The 26,035-nt window shown below is 44.7% G+C and overlaps 1 protein-coding gene across 2 annotated transcripts in view; it reads right to left on the bottom strand.

Moving 5' to 3' along the window:
- The window catches only part of cacna1bb (calcium channel, voltage-dependent, N type, alpha 1B subunit, b), a 400,044-nt gene that overhangs the window by 139,056 nt on the left and 234,953 nt on the right, over positions 1–26,035 (bottom strand). For both annotated transcript variants that reach the window (XM_063211051.1, XM_063211050.1), the window contains exon 33: positions 16,072–16,236. In XM_063211051.1, coding sequence (XP_063067121.1) covers positions 16,072–16,236 — 165 coding nt within the window. The remainder of the gene's footprint in view (positions 1–16,071; positions 16,237–26,035) is intronic.

Here is a 26,035-nt window from a genome sequence, read left to right as displayed (position 1 = left end):
TAATGGACAATCCGTTCCATACTTTACAGTCTTATTCTAAGCAATGTTGTGAATGTTTTTACTGAGGCATTTGTTGATTTGTCATTCATGACCTGATTTATATAACTAAATGCATAAAAATAGGCAGAAATCGCCTGGATAACAAAAGGAGATAGCCACAATTAACCACAGTAAATATTCTTGTATGTACGATATTAACACAATAAAAAAGGAATTTTGAAGCTGGCATTTTCAGGTGGTCAGATTCATTGCATCAAAATATATGCAAATTAGAGCATATTTAATTAGATAATAGCCTAATTAGCATATTTAAACATAAAATATAGAAAACTTGTAATACATTTTTTTCTCCAATTCATACGAGTAATCATCTGATAAAGTTTCATATTGACATCTGCAAGTTAAAAAAAAAACCCAATTCACCTACAGTGTCTCGCCTTATTTGTGGGATTGCTGTTATGAAAGGGTTAATTATTACCCCATATTGGGTTTGTTTCAATAAGGGCAGTGTTAAGGCAGTCCAATGTGAATGTTTTTCAGGTAATATAAGCAATTTGGTACATTTTGTAACATTATTCACAGTAATATTAGGTGTCTTTAGTTTTTTGTCATAATTTGCATTTATGGGACAATAAAGGCTCAAAATCTGGAAATGCTCAAGTGATATCACCGGGCATCGTCTGAAATCTTGAAGACTTGTCTAAAATCTATCAGATAAAGCAAAAAAAAGAACTTTATCAAAGAAATCTGGGTTCAACCCCACGGCTCCCGGACTAAAATGAACTTGGCCTAGTTCAGCCGTTTCCCCCCCATTTGAAAAAAAAGACAATTTGATTAATTGACAAAGCCCATATTTCATTAGTTTTAACAATGACATTGTTGGATATTAGGCTACTGTATAGTTTTATTTAGTTTAGATAGTTTTGCATTAAGAGGAGTGGTGTATCATTAGTAGGCTTAGATAGTAGTCCTTCACAGTGTTTGTTCCTTAGACACTGTGTGTACCAGCTTAGCAATTTCACTTTTTTCTGTATGGACTGGACTTAACACAGGTGCGTGGATTCTGTAACGTTTTCCAGCACTGTTGTCTCATGCGCAAAATTTGCCATCTTGCAACGTGCCAGCAGACAGCTTTCTCTTATTGTTGCGGCTGCGCGACACATGTTAACTTAAATAGTGGAGCTAGAGCACGCCACACTTATTCAAAACGCCCAGAAGACGGTCGCTAGAAGCGTTTATCTAAAAAATCATCGGGAATCAGAAAACTCGCTGTGTAACACTGCTGGTAGGTTGCTGGCCGCTCTGATTGTATGCCTGCTGTTTGATGGTTCCCGCCTCGTTGCACGAGACGAAACAGTCTGAAACGCTGTCAAAGAGAATGGATAAGACAAAATACTCCTAGACTTTCTGACACTGTGTTTAGTCGCGGTTTCTGCAGGAATATTAATGATATCTGGTAACTACGGAATGAACGGAATGTTCACGGGCTCCAGAATGAACGCATTCATAGTTTGTTCATCATCTTGTAAATCTTGTTCACGTTCGCTCAAAATATGAACACGTTCATGAGTAGGGGAGGGGGATCCAATTTTAATGTTTTTAGGCTGTATACTCAGTATTATGAAATAAATTATTAAATTAGTGTGTGTGTGTGTGTGTGTGTGTGTGTGTGTGTGTGTGTGTGTGTGTGTGTGTGTGTGTGTGTGTGTGTGTGTGTGTGTGTGTGTGTGTGTGTGTGTGTGTGTGTGTGTGTGTGTAGGGGGAGTGGTTATTGAAAGAGTTCTGGTATGAAATAATGGTGTGTATATGTGCATGTTTTGATGATAGATATTGTTAGATGTTGACATGTTTTTTGGGTCCAGTCCAGTCCGTGTATGGTCCGTGTAATGCTTTGCAGTGCTTTGATCCATTTTCAGAATTCACATGAAAAAGATGAAAAATGGGTTCAAAACTTCAATTTTCAATTTTCCAAACAACTCAGAAAACAGAAAATTGGCATTGTTTGTGGTTCGTGTACTTTTTCGTTCATTCATTATTCTATTTTGGAATGAAATATGAAATTCAAAAAAGGGTGCAACTTCTTGTTTGGATTAAAGCAATACAAGCAGAAATGGCAGTATTTTGTTTTCTGCATGTGTTACTTCATACCATAATAGCATTATAAAAAATGACAACATTTTTGATCGTTTTTCAATTTGTGATATTTAACTATTCATTTATTGAATTTCATTTGACTGACCCCTCCCCCTTCGTTTACCCGGAGTTTGAAGTTTGCCGTCTGAGTCGCATCAGAAAAGGTCTAGCTAGCGACCAAACGACACACATAACAGTAGCTGGAGCCAGAAATACAACAGAAAAATAATTTTTTGAAAAACATTTTTGTGTGTGCAGGCTAGTAGGCCTATGCGCAGCACACGTGATGGTTAGGCCTGTATTGGCGCGTGCGTCCGCCTTATAAAATAGAGATAAAATTCCCTTTATGTTATGGACTCAACTTTATAGGCTAAATAAAGGCTAAAGTCTCTGGAATCAATAACCTATTATACCCTTTCACATGTAGTAATATTCATTAGGGAGCAAACGGTCCAAAGCAGTGTTCTCGCGCAAACTGTTGCATTCTGGCAAGTGTAATGAGGGGAAGCGCTCTCCATACCAAGTTTTATGCACGTTGAATACACATTTCACTTTGGTGTATTTGGAACATTAGGTGTAGGCCTATCTACCCGGACATATTGCTTTCCAACAATATCACTAAAGGCTGGAGATGAACTGGGAAACTGATGCTGATCGTAAGAACTGTCAATGTTCTCAATGACAGTTGGTCTATCCCTTCCCGTCGAAGATATCTGTCCTGGTAGCACAGCTGCACTTCTGTTGGATTAGGACGCTATAATGGGCTATATGGCCAAATACAATCAAGTCTTAAGACCAGGCCTAAGCACATGAAATGTCGTTGCGAAGGTTAAATTGGTCGATAAGTTTAAGTCAAAAAATAGACAGTAAATCATTCTTCTACCCCCCTCTAGGACGCCCTACTCAATGGTGGTGGCGCGTATGCACATGCGTGTGGCGCTTGCTTGATATGGATACGCAACCATCTCATGACACAAATTCCTCGCAGTCATCACAGATCGACCACATCTTTGAAGTGTAGCAACGTTCTGAATATTGCATCAACAATGCCTGCAAAGTCCGTTTGCCTCCAAAGAAACCATGTAATGAAGGCTCAATCAGCCTTCCAGGATTTACTCTCAGGTCACCCAAATTCTGAATAAACAAAAGACGCAGTTCAGAAGGACTTTTTTCTTTATTGCTTTTCTCTCTTTTCTAAGATTCAGCGTTTAATTTTCAGTACCTACAAAATATCAAAACATGGCGCTTGGTTACATTTCACACGTGATATTCAAGCGTAAATCATCATAAACGAGTACTTATTCCTTTCTCGTGTGATATCCAAAATAGAAAAATGAATGAACAAAAATATACACGGACCGTTTGTTCATTTCATTGTCATTTGTTGGTGGCTTTCGAAAGAGAAAATAGGTCAATTTGAAACCAAAGTAAAATGAGTCAATATTTCAATTTTCTATTTCTGCGTGGTGGTTGGACTGACCCATTCGCGCGGGGACAGGGGGATGTATTGGCTCAAGTAGGCCTAGCGCCAGATGTGTTTTGCCTACAAATGAAATGGATGGCAAGTCAGCTTGAGACGTATGCCTACAGATCTGACAGAATGACAGGCTCAGCTAGTCGTAGCCAATCTGCAAATTTTTGAATAACATGCTTTCACCTCCCCTGACAACACACCAGCCAGAGACTTAGAGCCCAACTCCGAACCCAGAGGGCAGCCCATGGCACGCATAGCCTAGGTCTACTGTATCTCAGTGGTCGGTAACTCCGTTTGCATATGGGCCAACTCCCCTAAGAATTCAGACAATCATATATTATGCCTATAGAAAAAATCAGTTGCTGCACTTGACAGCAGACTGTGGGCTACATTGGCGTTATAATGTTGCGTTTCAAACTTTCCTGAACTGAAATGACGCGCTCGTGCAAAGGCACTGTCGCTTGCCTTGCTACACCCATAGGCTATACATTTCAAGCCTGCCTTATTTTTGTGAAATGTCAAGATAATGTTACAAATAGGCTAACATAAGTTTTGCAGATGAGATGGCGTTTAGGAATAATCCACTCACGAACCATGTTGCAGTGTGGTGCCAACTGAGAAATGAGATCACATTGGCTGGGAAATAGGCCTATCCACGCTTAGGCTAACATAAACAATATGAAACGTTTATGCCTTAATAGCCGATGGAAATTTAGACAGGGTCATATTAAGAATAGTAGGCTAGTCAGCGGAGTCAATGAGTCTGTGGTGCGCATTAATCAGAGTAGCCTGCATGCAAGTGCAAACTATGCAGGTCATTTTCTCCCCCTGTCCATGAAATCACTTTCGTCCCAACGGTTGCCAGGGGAGGTGAAAGTTTGCAGGTTGGCCTACAGCTGAGCCAGTTGTTCTGTCAGATCTGTACATCTCTCTCAAGCTGACTTGCCATCCATTTCATTTGTAGGCATTACGCACAACACATCTGGCGCTACTTGAGCCAATACATCCCCCGGTTCCCGCGCGAATGGTTCAGTGCAACCACCACGCAGAAATTGAAAATTGAAATATTGACTCATTTTACTTTGGTTTCAAATTCACATATTTGCTCTTTCAAAGGCCACCGACAAATTAAAATGAAATTCACAAACGTCAATTTTCTGTTTTCTGAGTTGTCTGGTGAATTCGCCTTTGGCTAAGCCCCGCCCTCTTGGGTTACAGTTGCTAGGTCGGACAGATAAACTTTCTATGCTGTGATATCAACGTGATTAATGCAATGACTGCCTATCGCAGCAGTTGTTCACTCCTAAGAAGAAAAAAAGCACTCCTCCATTCATAATTTTTATTTCCTGAACTGTCATGCATCACAGTTGTTTAGCTGTTGCGAGATCTCAAATTCTCACTCTGGTATCGATAGGCATATTGTAACCAGTGGCACCATGGTAAGCTAACTCGCATAGCCTATGTCCCTGGCTCAAACTGTAGTTGTTGGACGAAATCACCCAACGTGATGGATGTTATCATCTTCAAAGCTACCACATCAATATGTAACATTAACGTTTGCTTTTTGTCTTCAGTAGCTCAAGAAAATAACGTCGGCTGCTGATGTGTCGGCTGCTGATGCGTCGGCTGCTAGTCAAAACAATCCTGACGTGACAGACAGTTAACTTTGCTAGCGCTGTTTATTCATTAATTTAGGTCAGAAAACCAAAATCCTATCCTGAAATAGGTTTGTGTTTTGCTTACAACCTTACTGAAAAGTTACATGAGTGAGATGGTGGCATGATTGGAGCACACAAAGTATGTTTGTTGATCCGTGCACTTTCTAGTCGAGTAAGGATGCCGAGACCCTTCAAGATAGATTATTCAATTGCTAGTAATATTAGCCCGGTTTTAGGTAAAGAGGAAAGCGATTACCTCCCGTTACATCTTGGGGAAACTTGCACCTATGTCACAAATACCCCAGGTAAAATTTCCAATCATATTTTAATAATAATACGACCATCTTGCTAAACCCTACTTGAAAACATGCGATTTCAGCACTGAGTTCAATGGAGCGCCATCAAAACTGTCCGAGTTTTGTCCGAGGTCGTCCTTTTGCTGCGCTGTGATTGGTCAAAAAGCACTTTAGGGCGGGCCTTAGCCTAAGGTAAATTGAAAAGACAAATTGGAAAATTGACTTCCAGAAGTTTTAAACCCATTTTTCATCTATTTCATGTGAATTCCGAAAATGGATCAAAGCACTGCAAAGCGTTACACGGACCCGTGTATCATCCGATCATTCAACTATTCCATTCAATCTGGCAAACGGAAAAACAAAAAAATTATGCAATATTTCGTTTTCCTGTTTTTTTGTATGACCAAAAAACTGGGGATTGATGCTTGTTTTACGTTTTTTAACCCAAAACAGAACAAATAATAAACAGGGAAACCAAAACGAAATATTAACAGTAATTTGAGTTTATTGGTTTTCTTTATTCCTCACGCTACATTAGCCTTCCCATGGTCTAGTGGAAGCGCTAGCCTCGTGATGATGTCACAAGGCGTCATTTTCAATGGGATGTTGAATGAGCAAATGTCCATCAAATTGTTGTGCCTAGGCTGGCAGCGTGGAAACTGTTTTCTCCACGGAGGCGTCTGCGAAGGGCCATTCCACAAGCGCAAGTCGAGGAAGGGAGTTTGGATAACGGAGTGTTTTATAGGCTACCCCCTGTCTCTCACGGCGCGTCAGTCCATATGTGACCAGTCCGTATGTGATCGAGGTGCAAGGTGACCATGGTGCCATTTGGGGAAAATTGTGCGCTGTCTGGGTTGATAGACAGCACATGTAACATAACTCACCCGACTTGGCTTGGTAGGGTAGGTTAGTGGTCAGAGCGAGGGATAGTATAATCTTAATGGAAAGACACTTCAGGTCCACGTCCACCAATTACGGTTCAAATGGGGCCATGCGCAACGCATCCAAAACCAGGGAGGTGTTCCATGGTGATATGACAGATAGAGGTAGAGGTCGGTTGAATATAGACGTCTGCTAGCACCTTTCACAAACATTTGCCTACAGTAGCCGAATAATGCTGATGTGGCATGCAGAAATAGCGCCATAACCTAACGTAATAATGTCATATATGTCACGCATATCGTCGCAACTTTTTCACATGAATGATGACTGCTGTGGTCAACCCTTTGAGAACTCTTTGGGATCACTGCCACACACGTTCACAACACAATTTTGATTAACCGTAGGTAAATGTAATGAACTGAATGCATTTACCTCTTTGGCGCTGTCTGTTCATCAATGTTGTTAATTTTTCCACCCTTGCTTCGTGCAAACTTCAACTGGACAGACGAGAGAAAGCTGATTTGGTTGACAGGGAAAACACTCAGAGAACAATTAACTCCGCAAAAGCTACGACGATATGCGTGACATATTTAATAATAATAATACATTCGTTTTATATAGCGGCTTTCAAAACACCCAAGGTCGCTTCACAGGGTATCGTGTAGGAAAGTGTAATATATGACATTATTACGATGTTATGGCGCTTTTGGCTCGCAAGTATGTTTCAGGCATGCAGGCACAGCAGATCCGCGCATTGCGCATTGTCTGGCTTTGTGACTGTCGCAACACAACTTTGATTAACCTTAAATGTAGTGAACTGGACACCTTTCTCTCCTTTGCGCTGTCTGTTCACTGTTAACCACTGTTCACCGTTATATCTCCACCCTTTGTGAACTTCAACTGAACAGGGAAACACTAGGAGAACAATAACTCTGCAAAAGCTGATTTGGTTGACAGGGCAAACACTCGGAGAACAATTAACTCAGAGATGATAGGCTATGTGTGCCATATTGTAGGCTATGTATTATATTAATTATATGGAGACTGTCAGCACTTACAAGTACCTAGGAGTGCACCTCGACAATAAACTGGACTGGTCCACAAACTCAGATGCACTCTACAGGAAAGGCCAAAGCAGGCTCTATTTCCTCAGAAGGCTGAGGTCCTTCAATGTCTGCAGCCGACTTCTGCTTATGTTCTACCAGTCTGTCATGGCCAGCGTGCTCTTCTTTGCTGCGACATGCTGGGGAGGAAGCATCAGGAAGAGAGATGCTGGACGCCTTGACAGACTGGTGAGGAAGGCGGGATCAGTGGTGGGCATGGAACTGGAGACACTCACCTCAATAACCGAGAGCAGAACACTGAGCAGACTAGACTCTATTATGGACAATCAGCATCACCCCCTTAACGCCACCTTCACTAACCAACTGAGTCTGTTCAGCCACAGACTCTGTGCTTTCACCTGCAGGACTGACAGACTAAGGAAGTCCTTTGTCCCATGGGCAATTCAGCTGTTTAACAACACACAGAAGGACACTAAGAAGAACATCATCATAGGGGACTGGACTGCCTGAGATGCCTGAGCTGGCCCAGCCCGGGAAACCTCTTGGTGTGTGTGTGTGTGTGTGTGTGTGTGTGTGTGTGTGTGTGTGTGTGTGTGTGTGTGTGTGTGTGTGTGTGTGTGTGTGTGTGTGTGTGTGTGTGTGTGTGTGTGTGTGTGTGTGTGTGTGTGTGTGTGTGCGCTGTCCAATAACTGCACTAAGGAACTTTTGACCCTTGACCACTGGACATACTTGTTTTTCCTGCTTACCACAAGCAAAGACTGTGATCTGTCGGAGCTGGCCCAGTTACTGGGGAACCTCTTTGTGTGTGTGTGTGTGTGTGTGTGTGTGTGTGTGTGTGTGTGTGTGTGTGTGTGTGTGTGTGTGTGTGTGTGTGTGTGTGTGTGTGTGTGTGTGTGTGTGCTTGCCTAATACACTTACCTGTACTTTACTGTGGCATTGTAAGAATTTTTAACCCCTATCATACTCTGTACTCTGCCTACTTCTACATACTCTGTACTCTGCCTACTTCTACATACTATACTATATCATAGATGTATCCATCAACACTTGTTGTCTACCTTAACTGACAGACGGACATGACAACACTGGCGGAGGTAATGAGGTTATGGGGTAGACACATGGACTGGACCAGACACATAACAGTGTGTAAAGGAGTTAGGCCAGGGCTATTGAAATGGGGCCTTGGGGCCAGATGCGGCCCTTGGACAGCAAGGTTCTGGCCCCCCACAAGCCCCTTGAAATACAGAATCGTTTTTTTTGGAATTTAGAGATAAAGGTATGGGTTCTGTATAGAGCTGATATGGGACACAGGACGTTAAAATGCAGGAAATTACATCTAAAAATGTCATGAATTCTCTCTGCCTGCCCCATAACAACACTCAAATTGGTCCTACCTCTTGCTCTCCACTCTGCCTGATTACGTACACCTGATCCTACTCTGCTCTACTTCACTCTCTGCTTTGCCTAATCACCTTCACCTGTCTCCACTCTGCTCTGCTCCACTTACCCTCGTTAACTCTCCGTTGCACTGCATTTACCATTAACCTCTCTCTGTATATAAAGCTCCCTGTTTCAGTCATCTCTTGTCAGATCGTCTGCAAGCATCCTCAGAACCCGTCTGCTCCAGCTTACTCTGACTCCTGATCCCGGACTCGCTTTTTCTCTTCAACTCTCCGACTGCTCACCATCCCCGGTAAATCGACCAGCCTTCTGTCTTACGTTTACGATTTTGGATATCCCCTGCATTGTACTGCTGCTCCTCTTCACCTGCTCTGTTGTGTGTGTTTCCCCCAGGACTCCCCGGACTCTCCAGCTCTCGGCATCGCTGCTCCACTCCCGGGGGAACACACACACAGACAACCCGGAACCACGGTGACCCCGGAACCCTCGTATCCCAGGTGACCTTGCACTCCTGTTAACCCCTTGTGACCCTGCAATCCTGACAACCCTGGTGAACCCCGAACCCTGAGAACCCCTGGACCCCCTGGACCCCCTGGACCCTCATTCCTTCATTCCCAACTCCCCTTTTCCCTGATCAATAAAAGCCCTTCTGGGGTTCGTGATAAACGCATCTGGTTCTCCTGTCTCGTACATTACAGTACGATCTGACCACCATGGAACTAGCGCACGAACCATCAGCCATGGACCGCCTGGAACGTGCCGAGGGGGAGGTGTCCCGGATGACCGGTGATGTTGCGTCGTTGATTCAACTCGGTCATCAGCATCAACAACAACTCCAGCTACAGCAACAGCAACTGGCCGAGGTGATTGAAGCACTCACACACCTGAGAACTCTGTCAACTGCACCACCCCAACCAGCCCCCAACGCTCCAGCCCCCAACGCTCTGGCCCAGGTATCTCCAGCCCCATCTCCCGAAACTTCCACCCCAGAACCAAAGATCGGCAATCTAGAGCGCTTCAATGGCGACTCGACCCAAGTCCGGCCCTTCCTGACCAACTGCCGGCTCCTTTTCTCATTGCAACCCAGGACCTTTGCTTCAGAAGGAGCCAAAGTTGGATTCACCATCACCCACCTGACTGGCTCGTCTATGGGGGGCAGCGGAATTCGAGCAACAGACCCCAGCTTGTGCCAGCTTCGAGGCGTTTGCGAAGGAGATGACCAAGGTGTTCGACCTAGGCTCAACAACAGCGGAGGCATCCCAAGAACTTCTGACTATCAGACAGGGCAATCGCACTGTCGCCGATTACTCCATTGAGTTCCGGACCCTGGCCAGACGCAGTTCATGGAACATGGTAGCCGTGGTGAACGCCTTCATTCACAGTCTGGCAGACTACATCAAGGACGAGCTAGTGTCGTATGACTTACCCTCGACCCTTGACGAAGCCATTTCCCTGGTGAATCGGATCGACCGCCGAATCCAGACCCGCAGACAAGAGAAGGGGCGCCAGAATCAACATGCTGTCCGCATTCGGGGTGACTCTTCGGCTTTCCAGACTCATCCAGTAACCTCTCTTGCCCAGCCCACACAGTTGACACACTCAGCCCAACCAGAGCCCATGGAGATCGGTCGTGCTTCTCTCACCCCAGAAGAACGGCAGCGTCGCTTCGCATCAAACCTTTGCCTGTACTGCGGAGGTGAGAACCACCGTGTATCTACCTGTCCGGCAAAAGCCAGAGCTCACCAGGCGTAGGGGGGATCCGGGTGAGCTCAGCATGTCTTCAACCTCCCATAGCCCGAAAGCCTCTGCTCCAGGTCCGTCTTCAGCTCCCTAACTCCCTCCACACGCTGTCAGCCTTGGTCGACTCTGGGGCTGAGGCCAACATCTTGGACGCTGAGCTTGCCCAACAACTGGGCATAGGGCGCCACCTTCTGTCCTCACCCGTTCCTGCACGAGCTCTGGATGGGCACCCGCTCGGCACAGTAACTCATATCTCAGCCCCTGTAACCATGCTGTTGTCTGGAAACCACCAGGAAGCCATCCAGTTCCATCTTCTGCGCTCCCCTGGACAACCACTCATTCTTGGATATCCGTGGCTACGCCAACATAACCCCCACCTCGACTGGGAAACTGGGATTGTACGGGAGTGGGGAAGAGAATGCCACCGGACCTGCCTAAAAGGAGCAATCTTACCCACCTGTCCCAAACCCACCGAATCAGTCCTGGATCTTTCCAAAGTACCTGCCTGCTACCATGGTTTTCGTGAGGTCTTCAACAAATCCAAAGCTACTTCTCTGCCCCCTCATCGACCCTACGACTGCGCCATTGACCTCCTTCCGGGCACTGCACCTCCAAAGGGCCGTCTGTACTCTTTGTCTGCTCCCGAAAGAAAGGCCATGGAAGATTACATCAATGATTCCCTGGCCGCTGGAATAATCCGTCCATCGTCCTCACCTGCCGGAGCAGGGTTCTTTTTTGTTGGGAAGAAAGATGGATCTCTAAGACCTTGCATCGACTACAGGGGGTTGAATGACATAACAGTCAAGAACCGATACCCTCTGCCACTTCTGGCATCTGCATTTGAACTACTCCAAGGGGCAACCATCTTCACTAAACTCGACCTCAGGAATGCCTATCATCTGGTACGAATGAGGGAGGGTGATGAGTGGAAAACTGCTTTCAATACCCCTACCGGACACTACGAGTACTTAGTCATGCCCTTCGGCCTTACAAATGCCCCAGCAGTGTTTCAAGCCCTTGTCAATGACATCCTCCGGGACATGCTGAATATCTTTGTATTCGTTTACCTTGACAATATTTTAATATTCTCAAGCTCCACCTCTGAACACGTCCACCACGTCCAGCTGGTCCTGCGTCGCCTCTTGGAAAACTCACTTTTCGTCAAGGCCGAGAAATGTGAGTTCCACGCCAAATCTGTGTCCTTTCTGGGGTACATTGTGACAGAAGGGAGTATCCGGATGGATCCTTCCAAGGTTTCAGCAGTGAACACCTGGCCGGTACCAGAGAACCGCAAGAAACTGCAACAATTCTTGGGCTTCGCTAACTTTTATCGGAGGTTCATTCGGAATTACAGTAGGTGGCTTCTCCTCTCACTGCCCTCACCAGCACTAAGACTCTGTATCGGTGGACTCCAGAGGCGGACAAGGCGTTTAAAGCACTCAAAACCCGCTTCATTTCTACACCCATCCTCCAAATGCCAGACCCCGAGCGGCAGTTTGTGGTGGAGGTGGACGCATCGGATATTGGGGTCGGAGCAGTCCTCTCCCAGCGCGCTGCAGAAGACGGCAAGTTGCACCCCTGTGCTTTCTTTTCCCGTAGACTGACTTCTGCAGAACAAAACTATGACATTGGGAACCGGGAACTGTTAGCCGTGAAACTTGCCCTGGAAGAATGGCAACAATGGCTAGAGGGCACAAGTACTCCATTCCTGGTTTGGACAGATCATAAGAATCTGGAGTACATACGAACTGCCAAAAGGTTGAACTCGCGCCAGTCCCGGTGGTCCCTATTCTTTACGCGATTCAACTTCACCCTCTCATATCGCCCAGGTTCACGCAATGGGAAACCTGACGCTCTCTCCCGGGTGTTCCAGAAAGACGAAGCTCCTATGGAGGAACCAACCCCCGTCCTCCCAAGCTCATGTATCATCGCCGCTCTAACCTGGGATGTAGAGGAACGTGTCAGAGAGGCAATCCGTACCCAGCCAGGTCCTAGTGCTTGCCCAGATGACTGCCTCTTTGTACCAGGTCACCTTAAGTCACAGGTGATCCAGTGGGGCCACGATACTCACCTGGCCTGCCATCCCGGGGTTGAACGTACCTTTCGCCTGCTCTCCCAGCGGTTCTGGTGGCCCTCGATGAGGGCTGATGTCCGGGAATATGTGAAGGCATGCCTCACCTGCAGCCAGAATAAGAACCATAGTCGCCCACCTGCAGGATTGCTTCAACCCCTGCCGGTGCCCAAGCGCCCCTGGTCACACTTGTCGTTGGACTTCGTCTCTGGTTTGCCCCCATCCGATGGTAACAATGTCATCCTTACCATCGTTGATAGATTCAGTAAGATGGCTCACTTTGTCCCACTCCCCAAGCTACCCTCTGCGAAGGAGACGGCACAAGTAGTCCTGGAGCAGGTTTTTAGGATACACAGACTACCCAGGGACATAGTGTCCGACAGGGGGCCCCAATTTGCATCTGTCTTTTGGAAGGAATTCTGCCATCTCATCGGGGCCACTGCCAGCCTAACATCCGGCTTCCATCCACAGTCAAATGGGCAGGCGGAGAGATTTAACCAGGAATTGGAGAAGTCTCTCCGCTGCATGGCTTCGCGCAATCCCAGATCCTGGGCACAGCAACTACTGTGGGTAGAATATGCGCATAACTCTCTCCCAAGCTCAGCAACTGGCCTTTCCCCCTTCCACTGCGTGTATGGTTACCAGCCACCGCTGTTCGCCAGTCAAGAAGCCGCTGCATCCTGTCCGTCTGCTCTGGCCCATGTCCGACGTTGCCGCAGAACTTGGTCCCAGGCCCGGACTACCCTCCTCCGGTCAGTGGCCAATTATGCATCCGGGGCAAATCGTCGGAGGATACCGGCACCTCCGTACCAAGTGGGACAAAAGGTGTGGCTGTCCACTAAGGATCTGCCGCTCCGAGTGGAGTCTCGCAAGTTGGTACCCCGATACGTCGGCCCATTTCAAGTGGAGAAGGTGATCAGCAGGTCTGTCGTTCGACTCAAGCTCCCCGGCTCCATGAAGGTTCACCCTACCTTCCACGTTTCCAAACTGAAGCCGGTGCACGAGAGTGGCCTGGTCCCCGATGCTCAGCCACCACCTCCTCCTCGCATGATTAAGGGGGGCCCTGTCTACACGGTTGCGCGTCTCCTCCGGTCACGTCGGCGTGGCAGGGGGATCCAATACCTGGTAGACTGGGAGGGTTACGGCCCGGAAGAAAGGATGTGGGTGCCTGCCAGCAGGATTGTGGATCTGGCTTTGGTTGCGGAGTTTCACCGTCTCCATCCCGACCAGCCCTCCCTTCGGGGGGGTCGCCCCAAGGGGGTTCAACGCGCCCCTATCCATCCGGCTGTCCAGCCGGGCAAGGCCTGTACCTGCACCTGTCCCTGCACCTGCGCTCGCTCCTCCTGGCCGAGAATCTGACCCTGTGCCTGCACCTGCCCCTGGCCCCAACTACGACCCTGATCTGTCCGTGTCTGATGCCGCCTCCACTGCTGGAGACGTTGAGATGGATGAGTTGCCCTCGGAGGGGGTGGCGATGGATTCCGACGGGTCTGAAGAGTTCTAGCCCTCCTCCGGTTCCCCCCTCCGCCCTCCCTGCCTTGGTGGTTCCATTTTGGGACTTCTGGGGCCGTCCCTTAGGGGGGGGTTCTGTCATGAATTCTCTCTGCCTGCCCCATAACAACACTCAAATTGGTCCTACCTCTTGCTCTCCACTCTGCCTGATTACGTACACCTGTTCCTACTCTGCTCTACTTCACTCTCTGCTTTGCCTAATCACCTTCACCTGTCTCCACTCTGCTCTGCTCCACTTACCCTCGTTAACTCTCCAGCTGCACTACATTTACCATCAACCTCTCTCTGTATATAAAGCTCCCTGTTTCAGTCATCTCTTGTCAGATCGTCTGCAAGCATCCTCAGAACCCGTCTGCTCCAGCTTACTCTGACTCCTGATCCCGGACCCGCTTTTTCTCTTCGACTCTCCGACTGCTCACCATCCCCGGTAAATCGACCAGCCTTCTGTCTTACGTTTACAATTTTGGATATCCCCTGCATTGTACTGCTGCTCCTCTTCACCTGCTCTGTTGTGTGTGTTTCCCCCAGGACTCCCCGGACTCTCCAGCTCTCGGCATCGCTGCTCCACTCCCGGGGGAACACACACACAGACAACCCGGAACCACGGTGACCCCGGAACCCTGACCCTCGTATCCCAGGTGACCTTGCACTCCTGTTAACCCCTTGTGACCCTGCAATCCTGACAACCCTGGTGAACCCCGAACCCTGAGAACCCCTGGACCCCCTGGAACCCCTAGACCCTCATTCCTTCATTCCCAACTCCCCTTTTCCCTAATCAATAAAAGCCCTTCTGGGGTTCGTGATAAACGCATCTGGTTCTCCTGTCTCGTACATTACAAAAAAAATGCAAAACTTTCTGGGGGGGAGGACCCCCAGACCCCCACTTCAATGAAGTCTCTTTATTTCATTGACAGTCGGTGACTACAATACATACATATAGTTCGGCCCCTTTACTGGGAGGAATTTGAAAAACTGGCCCAGCAGCAGGCTGACTGTAGGCCTCGAGGAAATGCGCAAAGCAGCATGCTTGGCGGATACTTGTGCATCGTGTCTTACCAGGGCGAGCAATAGAAAAACACAGCGGGATATTGTTAGAGTTGTTATTCCGTTTTGGTTTTCTTGATTATTACTTGTTCTGTTTTGAGTTGGGAAAAGGAAAATCAACACAACCTCCCATTTTTGGTCATATTGAAAATTGGGTAAACAAAATATGGAGTCGATATTTCGTTTTCCGTTTGCCAGATTGAATGGAATAGTTGAATGATCGGATGATACACGGACCCAGTCCTGCATGTTAATTGTTTTTTGTTTGTCTAATGTCTAATGACTCTCTGTGCTCAAAAAAAAATCTCTCAAGAAGACACAATAAAGGCTCATCCTATCATCCTATTACACCCAGGACCCCTCTGTGACCCATTTTGGGTCCCTACCCACCAGTCAAGAAACACAGGTTTATACTATACAGTTCACATTACATTGCATTTGCAATTTTAATGCACGCGGTTTAATAATGCCGTTCCCAATGGTTTGATTTGCTTTTGGGAAACAGCTGTGTAGTTGAACGATACAGTTGACTTTATCCAAACGTTCGTCATTCTTAACAATAGTTTTGGGAAACATCAGTGTTGTTGAAACATTTCCATCTAAATAGAGACTGATTGAAGTTGCATATTTGCCAAATTCAAAAAAAAAATCCTATGTGGGAGATAAAGGCAAAAACATAGTACACCATAAACAATAAAGCTTTCATGCACAACATTATTGATACACAGCACAAATAATGCATGACATTGTTTATGGCTCACTAACAAAGACAAAGAAAGCTCTAGCCAGTACTCACCTTCATCATCAGCACTATGGTGTTGAGGGCAATAAGGGTCATGATGGCGTATTCAAAGGGTGTCGACACCACAAACCTCCACAGCTTGTACTGGTTCGACTGCTTGTCCTGAGGCATATACCGTGTTAGTGGTTTAGCATTGATGGCGAAGTCCATACATGCCCGCTGTGGATGAGAGAGAGAGAGAGAGAGAGAGAGAGAGAGAGAGAGAGAGAGGGAGAGAGAGAATGCAGAATTCTTGATACAGTCCAGGGGCCTCATTTATAAAACTTTGCGGAAGAAATGCGCCAAAAGATGGCGCACGCACGAAACTCAGGATGTGCGTGCGCAAGAAAATATTCAGATTTATAAAGCATGGCGCACGCACGTTCCACGTCGATTTCCCTTTATAAATCCCAACTGACTCTGAAGTTGCGGCATATGTGCGCACCTGTGGACACACCCATAATTATCTATGAATATTCAGTGAAACGCCCAAAATGAATATTCATATCTGTGGACGGCGTGCGGAAAGCAGACGAGATAGCCTATTTACCACATGTGGAGCAAAGCGTTTTATTAGATAGGCCTAGAGAACGTTGGGCAATGTGGAGCAGTTAAGTTTGGGAAGTGTACAAAAAACAAAATCCCTCGAATTGCAGCATGTGGACGGTTATGTTCGCAAAAGTCACGCTATACCAGAAATAAAAATAAATAAAATAAGGATGGCATGGACATGAACCTGCCAAGTCATGGACATGTAGTACTAATTGAGTTGTGAACAAGGGGAAAAATAGCTGCGTCAAGGGAACATCTCGCATGGCATGTCCCCATGTGAAATTCACTGGTAGAAAATCTATTCGCCGTCTCATGGCACCTCATATGCACCGGGTTTACCGTTGGTCACTGCGCGCAGCTGTCTGCTTTCAGTTCAAAGCGACGCCCCAACTGTCGATCGACACATCCACCGACAGCATGACATCTATGGGCATTTTCTAGTCTGTATTTATTTAATGTGTGTATTATAAACGTGCATTATCAGTCTATAAAGCCAGCAGTCTTAGAAATGCACACCTCTGCTCATTTGCTGACGAACCGCATGAAAAAGAAATGGCATGCAACAACAGAAACGAAGCTGTCCTCAGTATGGCACTTGGCTGTATGCTTGTCTGTATGCCGAATGGCTGAGAAAATCAACCATTATCTTTATTAGTAGGCCTGCAGCTGCGCGTGGGACTCGAGCAGATGATTCTTCAACTGGCTTAAATGTTGGCGTAATTCCTTGCAGAGTCGGAATGCACACACGATTATAGCCTACAGATATACTGGAAAGGTCTGTGAGTGATTAGGGTATTTCCAAATGTAATGTACCCTAAATATAAAATTCGAAGCGTCGCTTACTTCCTTACAAAACATGCATGTGACTATGGATAGGCCAGGTAGGCCTACTATTTATTTTCCACCATTACCAAACAAATAACAATCACGTTTTTCATTGCGAAATGGATTAATGTTAAAGTATCGTGACACGTGACCTCCGTTTTTTCCCCTACCAATTTCGGGTCGTTCTTCCAGCTACCTCCCGAGGTCGCGCTTTCCGCGTTTGGTCTTTTGTTTAGGGCGTACGCATGGGTAAAACTTTGCGTGGAGCTGCGCATGTTTACCGCCAAGTTCTTTTTCTATAAATACCAAACCTTGCGGTGAACTTGGCGTGCGCAGTCTTTTGTGCGTACGCACCCGTTATAAATGAGGCCCCAGGGCTTGACACTGGCACCTGCGAACCGGCCAAATGCTGGTAAAACTTGGCTGTGGCTGGTAACAATTTCAGCGTCACTCACTAGCCAATTTGGCTGGTAGCTTATTCTATGGTATGATATATCAGAATACCCTGCAATATACTGCACTTTGCCCCATATCAATTTTGTAACAATTGTTTGTAGAAGTTTGAGAAAAAGCTCAGTTACTCAGTTTCTATTTGTATGATTTATTTCCATGTAGAAAACTGTGCACTCATCTTCTTGCTTTAGCACCTCATCTTCTGAAGTTAGAAAGCGTCATGATAAATAAAAAAGAAACAATATCAAATGTGTGGCTAGTAGAATAGCTGAATGGCTAGTGACTTGGGAAAACCACTAGCCACAATGGCCAGCAAGCGAAAAAGTTCATGTCAAGTCCTGATACAGTCATAGGAAAAAGTTTGTTCACCATTTGAAATTTCTTACATTTCTGTCAAAATTGTTCATACAACATGGTCTGATCTTCCAGGATATCACAAGAAGGAACAATCAGAGTCTGCTTCAACTAATTCCGCCTAAACATTCACATGTTCTCCATCGGTCCCTTGTCAAACTACTCTCTTTGGGCCAATAGGAAAAGTTGGAGGGCTACGGCGTTTTAAGTTGGTAGTCCGAAGGTGCTCTTTGGTCAAAAAATAGGATGCAAAAGAGACGAAGTATCCAAGGCACTCTTCCCAAAAAAGTTAAAATAGCTTTATTAAATGGCTAAATCATTGTAGAAAAGTTAAAAACGCCAACATGTTTCGGCCAAGGAGTGGCCTTCATCAGGGCAGAGTCAATACTGTATTGACTCTGCCCTGATGAAGGCAACTCCTTGGCCGAAACATGTTGGCGTTTTTAACTTTTCTACAATGATTTAGCCATTTAATAAAGCTATTTTAACTTTTTTGGGAAGAGTGCCTTGGATATTTCGTCTCTTTTACTCTCTTTGGGCATTGTCCTCGCAGAGTACAATCCATCGAATACTATTACCATCCCTGCCGAAGGCCAAAAGCTGCCCTTCCCGCCGTCCTCGGGGGCATACATTAGGCAGTGTGCCCATTTCGCTTCCGCCTCCGATCCATACTACCAATCACATGGAAACACCTGCAACCACAAGTAGTAACCCAACACATTGCCAGAGAGCAGCGCACGGTATGTCAACAACGTCATCAGCAATACTTCAACGGAGGTACCAAGCCATAGCCCAAGCTACCAGTTGGCACACCAGTTTGTCTCCAGCAGGAAGATGGGAAACCAGCAGTGGTAACCTTGCATACACATACAGAAGCTACCATGCTTCAACACGTGATGGGCAGACGTTCTGGCGGTACAGACGTCATCTCTGCCACGACACCGTAGGATCCAGACACTACAGGCACGAAACACCAGAGCATGCCTGGCACGCACACTAATACTCAGCAACATGCACACATAACATACACACTAATACAACATTAATAGCCCACATTGCAAACCAGCACACCACACGAAAGCCCTGACCCTGATGGCAAGGCCACACCAGAAAGAGAGGCGCGACCAGGCCACACTACCAGATATGGGCGCACCATCAAGCCAAGACAGGTTTTGGACCTGTGACATACTAAAAAGGGTGTAGGCGGATCGCTGCCCTGATACACATTTTAGTACAGACACAAGAAATGACTGGACCAGTGGAACACAAAAGGGTGTAGGCGGATTGCTGTCCTGTTGTGAAAAATAGAAAAAGAATATATACCTGTTTACAAGTGAATAGACTAAAAAAAATGAAAAAGAAACAACCTGTACCAAAATGAATGCACTGGAAAATGTTTACTTCAATGTTTACCTGAATGTTTTTAACTGTTGTGAAGTACTGCACTTTAATGATGGAATGTGTTGTTTGTTTATTTCTTTTAAAGTAAGGGAGATGTAACCTAAGGGCTAGCGTAGCTGCATGGTTACGTGATTCGCTTCCCTGTGTATTGAACCTGCTGTCATATGACCAATAAAGAAATCGAAGTCAGGAATCAGAGTTAATGCAGTCTCCATGTTGTGAGTAGGAGTCTGAGTAGAGTTTCAGTTTAGTGTCCAACAAGTGCCATAAGTACAAAATATTGCTGTCCTTCCCAGCACTGTATTGACTCCATTTTGACTTAATCTTATTGCAACTGACTTCTGAGTTTAACATGAACAGTTCTCACTTTAGAATAGGTACCTGGATTTACTTAGGTAATGGATTATAACTTGTGAAGTAATCATTAGCAAGCCTTAGCAAGCCACATGTGAATGATTTGTAAAGCATTAACAGTTCTCACTTTAGAATAGGTACCTGGATTTGAAGTAATTATGAGCAAGCCTTAGCAAGCCACACGTGAATGCTTTGTTAAGCATTTGTTCCTTTCCTACATCCATGAGGCGCATCACATACTGTATTATGTTCTGTTTTATGTCACTATTGTTTCTATCTGAAGTATTTTGCATGTTATACCTAGCCCAAGACTGATTAGTAAGGTAAATGTGTTGTACAGTTCATACGAGTGACACTTCAGAAGTATTGTGGTACCCATGGGTAAGCCTTAACAAGCCACACGTGAATGCTTTGTTAAGCATTAACAGTTCTCACTTTAGAATAGGTACCTGGATTTATTTAGGTAATGGGTTATAACTTGTGAAGAAGTCATTAGCAAGCCTTAGCAAGCCACATGTGAATGCTTTGTAAAGCATTAACAGTTCTGACTTTAGAATAGGTACCTGGATTTGCTTAGGTAATGAGTTATATAACTTATGAAGTAATTATGAGCAAGCCTTAGCAAGCCACACGTGAATGCTTTGTTAATGCTTTGTCCTTTCCTACATCCACGAGGCGCATCACATAAGCCTCAATCCATTCTGGGTTTAACATGTCATGTCCAATGAGGAATAATTCAGATTTATATGCTAACAAATGATTAATGAAGAGGTTAACTAACACGCTAACAATTGTATACAGGAAGTGAATTCACCATGTACAAACCATTAACAAACAATACCTACTAATGATTAAGTGATGAGTCATAATAAAGAGATAATGGTTATCACATGATTGAAAAAGGAACGAACTAAGCATTACCTAAGGTTTAAGTAATGCTAAATTCATGCTTAACAAGGGGTCCTTATTAACGTACATGCTTAAGAAATGAGGAATAATTAAGAGTTACTTATATATTAGGGTCATTCCACGCCAAATCAACAAGAGCCCGCGCACTTAGGTCTCAAAAAATTCTGAAAATATTACTGAGTGTACCCATGGTACTTAAGAGAAACACTGTAAATTTATTTGAATGTAAGATGTATACTCTCCGTGTTACAGCCAATTTTACTGGGGGAGGGGGTGTCCATTTTGTTCACACTCTTTTTTTTGTCAAAGTTCACAAGCCCGTAGCTCAAAAACTAAACCATGTAGGAAGCTCACATATGGCATGCTGGTACATAGATAGGAAAAGTTTGTTGCAAAACTGTCAGTTTTGGTATGTATGATCCTGCATCGTCATAGCATTCCCTCAAAGATGATACAAATTGTACTGGAGTTTTTGGCTGTGCTCTGTTTAGGCCTTCAGAAGACATATTTGTGCCCAACATAGCCTCTTGATTTTTTTCCCTTGTAGAGACAAGTAGGGACACTCTCATAAAAAGCTATTAATAGAAAGAAAACCCCATCAGTGTTTGACCAGAAGACCTCACAAGTCTGACAAATCATTTTGGGTGTCATTTTCAGAGCACCAGAACACCTTGTGGGATTGTCCACAGATTTTTTTAAACATTTTTTCTTCATTCTCCATGAGGTCTTCTTGCCAATGAGACTTGTCTTATGGGATGTTTTCTTTGTTAATTTCCACCCTGGACATGGGCAAAATGCAAAAAGAGAGCAACATGATTTCTATAACATTTAATGTACACTGTAAAAAATGCCTGTTGAAATTATGGCAAAAAACTGTCAAATTGCAACAGTCAGTGACCGTAAAATGTAAAACAGTTTATCTCTGTCCTAAATATGGCAAGCCACTATTTAGTCAAAAAGCGCTACATAACTTTATTTTTGACAGGTGTCATATGTAGAAAATACTGGACTGTTCTCTGTAAACGAAGATATTGGAAAATACCGTTAAGTGAGATGAAGTAGTCAAGAAACGGTACATAACTTTATTTTTCACTGGTGTCAATATGTAGAAAATACTGAACTGCTCACTGAAAAGAAAATATTGGAAAATACCGTTAAGTGAAGATGAAGTAGTCAAGAAACGGTACATGACTTTATTTTTCACTGGTGTACACATATGTACACAGCAAATTTGCCAGAGTTCGATTGATCAGAGTTAGACTGGTGTTCAGCCAAAATCTAAACATCAAGAGTTGCAGCAACACTACAGAGTGTTATTCGACTCCTCTGGATCCGAGTTGTTGAGCTAAGAGAGCTAGAGAGTTAATGTTTAACTCCCTTGAGAGTTATGAAAAACATGCCTCCCCAACATGCCTCCCCAATTTTCAAATGTTTTGGCAACATGAGCAGCCATTTTTGTTGAGTCCCCTATAAGTGAACCAAACTCAATCCTCTGTTAGTGAACCAAATTGTGAACCAACAGACAAAGAACTCTGTTCTGCTTTTCTTCACATTGTGTATACTACAAAAAGTAGGTGCTCTTTCTGGTCGTGTTAGGCTTTTTGTCCTCTTTTAGTCCAATAGATCTCTTGTGATTGCACTTGTTCCAGGTGTAACTTGTCAAACCACTGATAGGCTGGTTGTAACAGGCAGAGTTTGATGTCAACACGCTATTTGATTAGTAGCCATCAATGAGTATTAACTTAGAGTACAACCCTCTGCATGTGTTGTAGTTCATCCTGCGAAAAATTCTCCACCGCAATTTTTTTTCCCCTTATTGGACTTTGAGGCTTTGCCATCAGAGTTTTCGATTTAGAGGCAAATTGACACGGTAAACCTCTTCAAAATTCAGAATATCTTTTTTTGCATTCCTCCTACCCAACAGAAAGCAATGGAGGTTATAATGAATTGAATATTAATTACTCCACAGAAAACATATTGCCTGTCTGCTTGGCTCCAGGTGCCTCCACGTTGTAGATTTGACAACAATGAAGCTGGCAACTGAATAAACTGTGCAACAGTTAAGGACTGCAAATGGCAACAGTTTGCACATTTTGCAGTAATTCACTGTAACTTATTATTTCTCCGGTAACAGCCTACACTTTAGCCTCATTTAATGTGTAAAATATACCTATAGGCTAGTATAATCTGAAAAAGTCTACCTGGGACAGTAATCCCTTGAGCTCTTAGAAGTAGCCCAGTCTATTTGAAACTGTCATTCTACCCCATCCAAATCAATCTATCAATCAATTCCTGACCTCACCTGAGTGCTAAGGGCTGTCATGCAATGATTAACTTACTGCCTGCACCTGCCAAATGCTTCATCACTCGGGTCACATGGTTCACTTGAACATGTATTTAAACAGGGACTGTTGCATTGTACTGCTCACTGGTTGCTAGCTAGCTAGCTGGCTGGCTGGCTGTAAGGCCGGCTGGCCGGCTGCTGGCCTGCCCTCACCTGGCCGGCCCGACTAGCAGGTCACGTTGTAAGGGTGGCTACATGGTGGCTTGCTAACCAGCTTGTTTGTTAGCTTGCTTGCCCCGCTAGCTTTGGCCTTCATTTTCCTTAAGGTTATTTTCAGGCCTTTTTAAAATAAAGAATGGATTTGCATACCCTTCATTGATGATACTAGACTGGTCCACCTGCCTTCACTAGACAATCTGGCAATTGGGCATTTATTTAGGTATCTAATTAAGTTGATGTTTATTGGACTCCAATGAGTAGAATCAGTCTAATCAGTTGTATGTGATTGCAACTCTATAATTGGACTCACCTGAGTATAATCAGTCCAATCAGTTGTCTGATTGTAACTCTATAATTGAACTCACCTGAGTATAATCAGTCCAATCAGTTGTCTGATTGTAACTCTATAATTGAACTCACCTGAATATAATCTGTCCAATCTGTTTTGGCAACCACTGCTTCCATAATTTTACCGTAAAATGTAAAAAAATAATAATACCGTTATTTATTTAACGGTAGGCTTTGGCAACCACTGCTGCCATAATTTTACCGTAAAATGTAAAAAAAATTAATACCGTTATTTATTTAACGGTAGGCTTTGGCAACCACAGCTGCCATAATCTTACCGTAAAATGTAAAAAGGAAATATACCGATATTTGTTTAAAGGTAGACTTTGGCAACCACTGCTGCCAGCAATTTTCCGTAAAAACAACAGTTCTTTTTTTACTGTGTAAAGACTAAATAATCAAACACAAATTGCCCTGACATGATCACCTGAGAGCCCCTGTACAGGGGGCAGGTATCCTTTTCAATTTCAATGATTTAAGGAGCACCTGTGGGTGCTCCCAGTAGTAGATCTGTGCACCTGCACCTTTCCTAACATGGCCTGATGAAGCTAACGTGATCACCTGACGGCACCAGCATAGAGGTGGGGTAGAGGCTTTTTTATTTCAGTGATCCCAGTGGCACTCTTGACACTCTTGACACCATTGCCACCATTGTTTGAATCATAAAATGGCCACAAATCATCCAAGCTGCACTTTTGGTTCTGCTGAAAGTGAATGTCATCTGTCTCATTATACAAGGTTAGTCATCTTTTATTCAATAAATGCATGTATTAATGACTCAACTCTGGAATTAAGTCTTACAAATGTATTGTCACATTCCTTTGAAGGAAACATGACCTCCTGAGGCTGAGCGACCTGGCTGAAACAGATGTTGAACTACTAAATCTCAGATCACAGAATACAGCTGGGCCAGATGCAACAGTATGCAGTCACCACTGGAAGCTCTACATGGACAAATATGAATACTTGCAAAAGAAATGCATTGACCCTCTGAGGCAACATTCAAAGGCAATAACAGCAAATCTCAAAACTCTGAGCAAGAAGGATGCTGACCAACTGAATGTGCTTACAGATGTTTCAGTGAGAGTTATTCCTGGTCAGAAAATGTGCTACAAGTGTCTGTCAAACCTCAATGCCCCCAAAAGTCCTTCAATGAACCAAACTGAGGAGGTCACTCTGGACTATGGACTTTCAGGTGTACCGACACTTAACACCAGCCTAGAAGAACTTGGAGTGTCTCCTCTCAGAACTTCTCAGGTCAGCAATATGTCGAGCTATGCCAAGAGAAAGGTAACAGAGGTTAACCAGGCTCTTGTAATGAAGATCTCCTCGGCTTGTGGTGTGCCGACATCAACATTACAAGAATGCTCAAATTGCAAGGACCTGGATATACTGATGGACCTGCTGAAAGAAAAAAATGCTGTTTCCCCAAGGCATTTGCAGACCCAACTCCTCACTCTGGCACCAGACAGCTGGAGTGTGCGGAAAATAGCAGAAACATTTAAAGTAAGTCCATATATGGTCAGAACTGCTCGGAAATTACGCCAAGAGCATGGCATCCTTGCTGAGCCTTCAGCGCGAAGAGCCTCCACCGCAATATCATCAGAAATTGAATTAAGGGTCAAAACGTTCTATGAAAGTGATGAACATTCAAGAATACTTCCAGGCGCAAAAGACTACAAGTCTGTAAAGTCCACTGAAACAGGAAAACGGGAGCACAAACAAAAATGTCTCATACTGATGAATTTGAATGAACTGTATGAAAATTATAAAGCCAAATTTCCTGATGACAAAATAGGATTTTCCAAGTTTTGTTTACTGCGACCCAGTCACTGCATCACTGTGGGGAGTAGAGGAACACACTCTGTATGTGTATGCCAGGCACACCAAAATATTAAGTTAATGCTGACAGCCCTGCCAAGTGCACAACATACAATCACATACCATGACCTGATGTCAAAGTTTGTCTGTTCAGTGACATCTAAACTTTGTATGGTGCACAGATGTCCAAGCTGTCCTGGGGTTGATGTTCTAAGGAGCTACCTTGAGGACATAAGTGGGTTAGATGACACAACAGAAGACTCTGAGGTCTCATTCAAACAATGGATGTCAACAGATCACACCACAATTCAAACGTGCTCTAGCACACTGGCTGACTTTGTTGAGACCATTGTGAAAAAGACAGACAAACTCACAAGCCATCATTTCATTTGGAAACACCAAGGAGCATTTTTGTCCACCTTGAAAGAACAGCTGAAACAAAATGAAGCAATAATCATT

This window comes from Engraulis encrasicolus, chromosome 11, assembly GCF_034702125.1.
Source record: "Engraulis encrasicolus isolate BLACKSEA-1 chromosome 11, IST_EnEncr_1.0, whole genome shotgun sequence".
Taxonomy (NCBI): Eukaryota; Metazoa; Chordata; class Actinopteri; order Clupeiformes; family Engraulidae; genus Engraulis; species Engraulis encrasicolus.
This window is presented reverse-complemented; position numbering and strand designations above follow the sequence as displayed.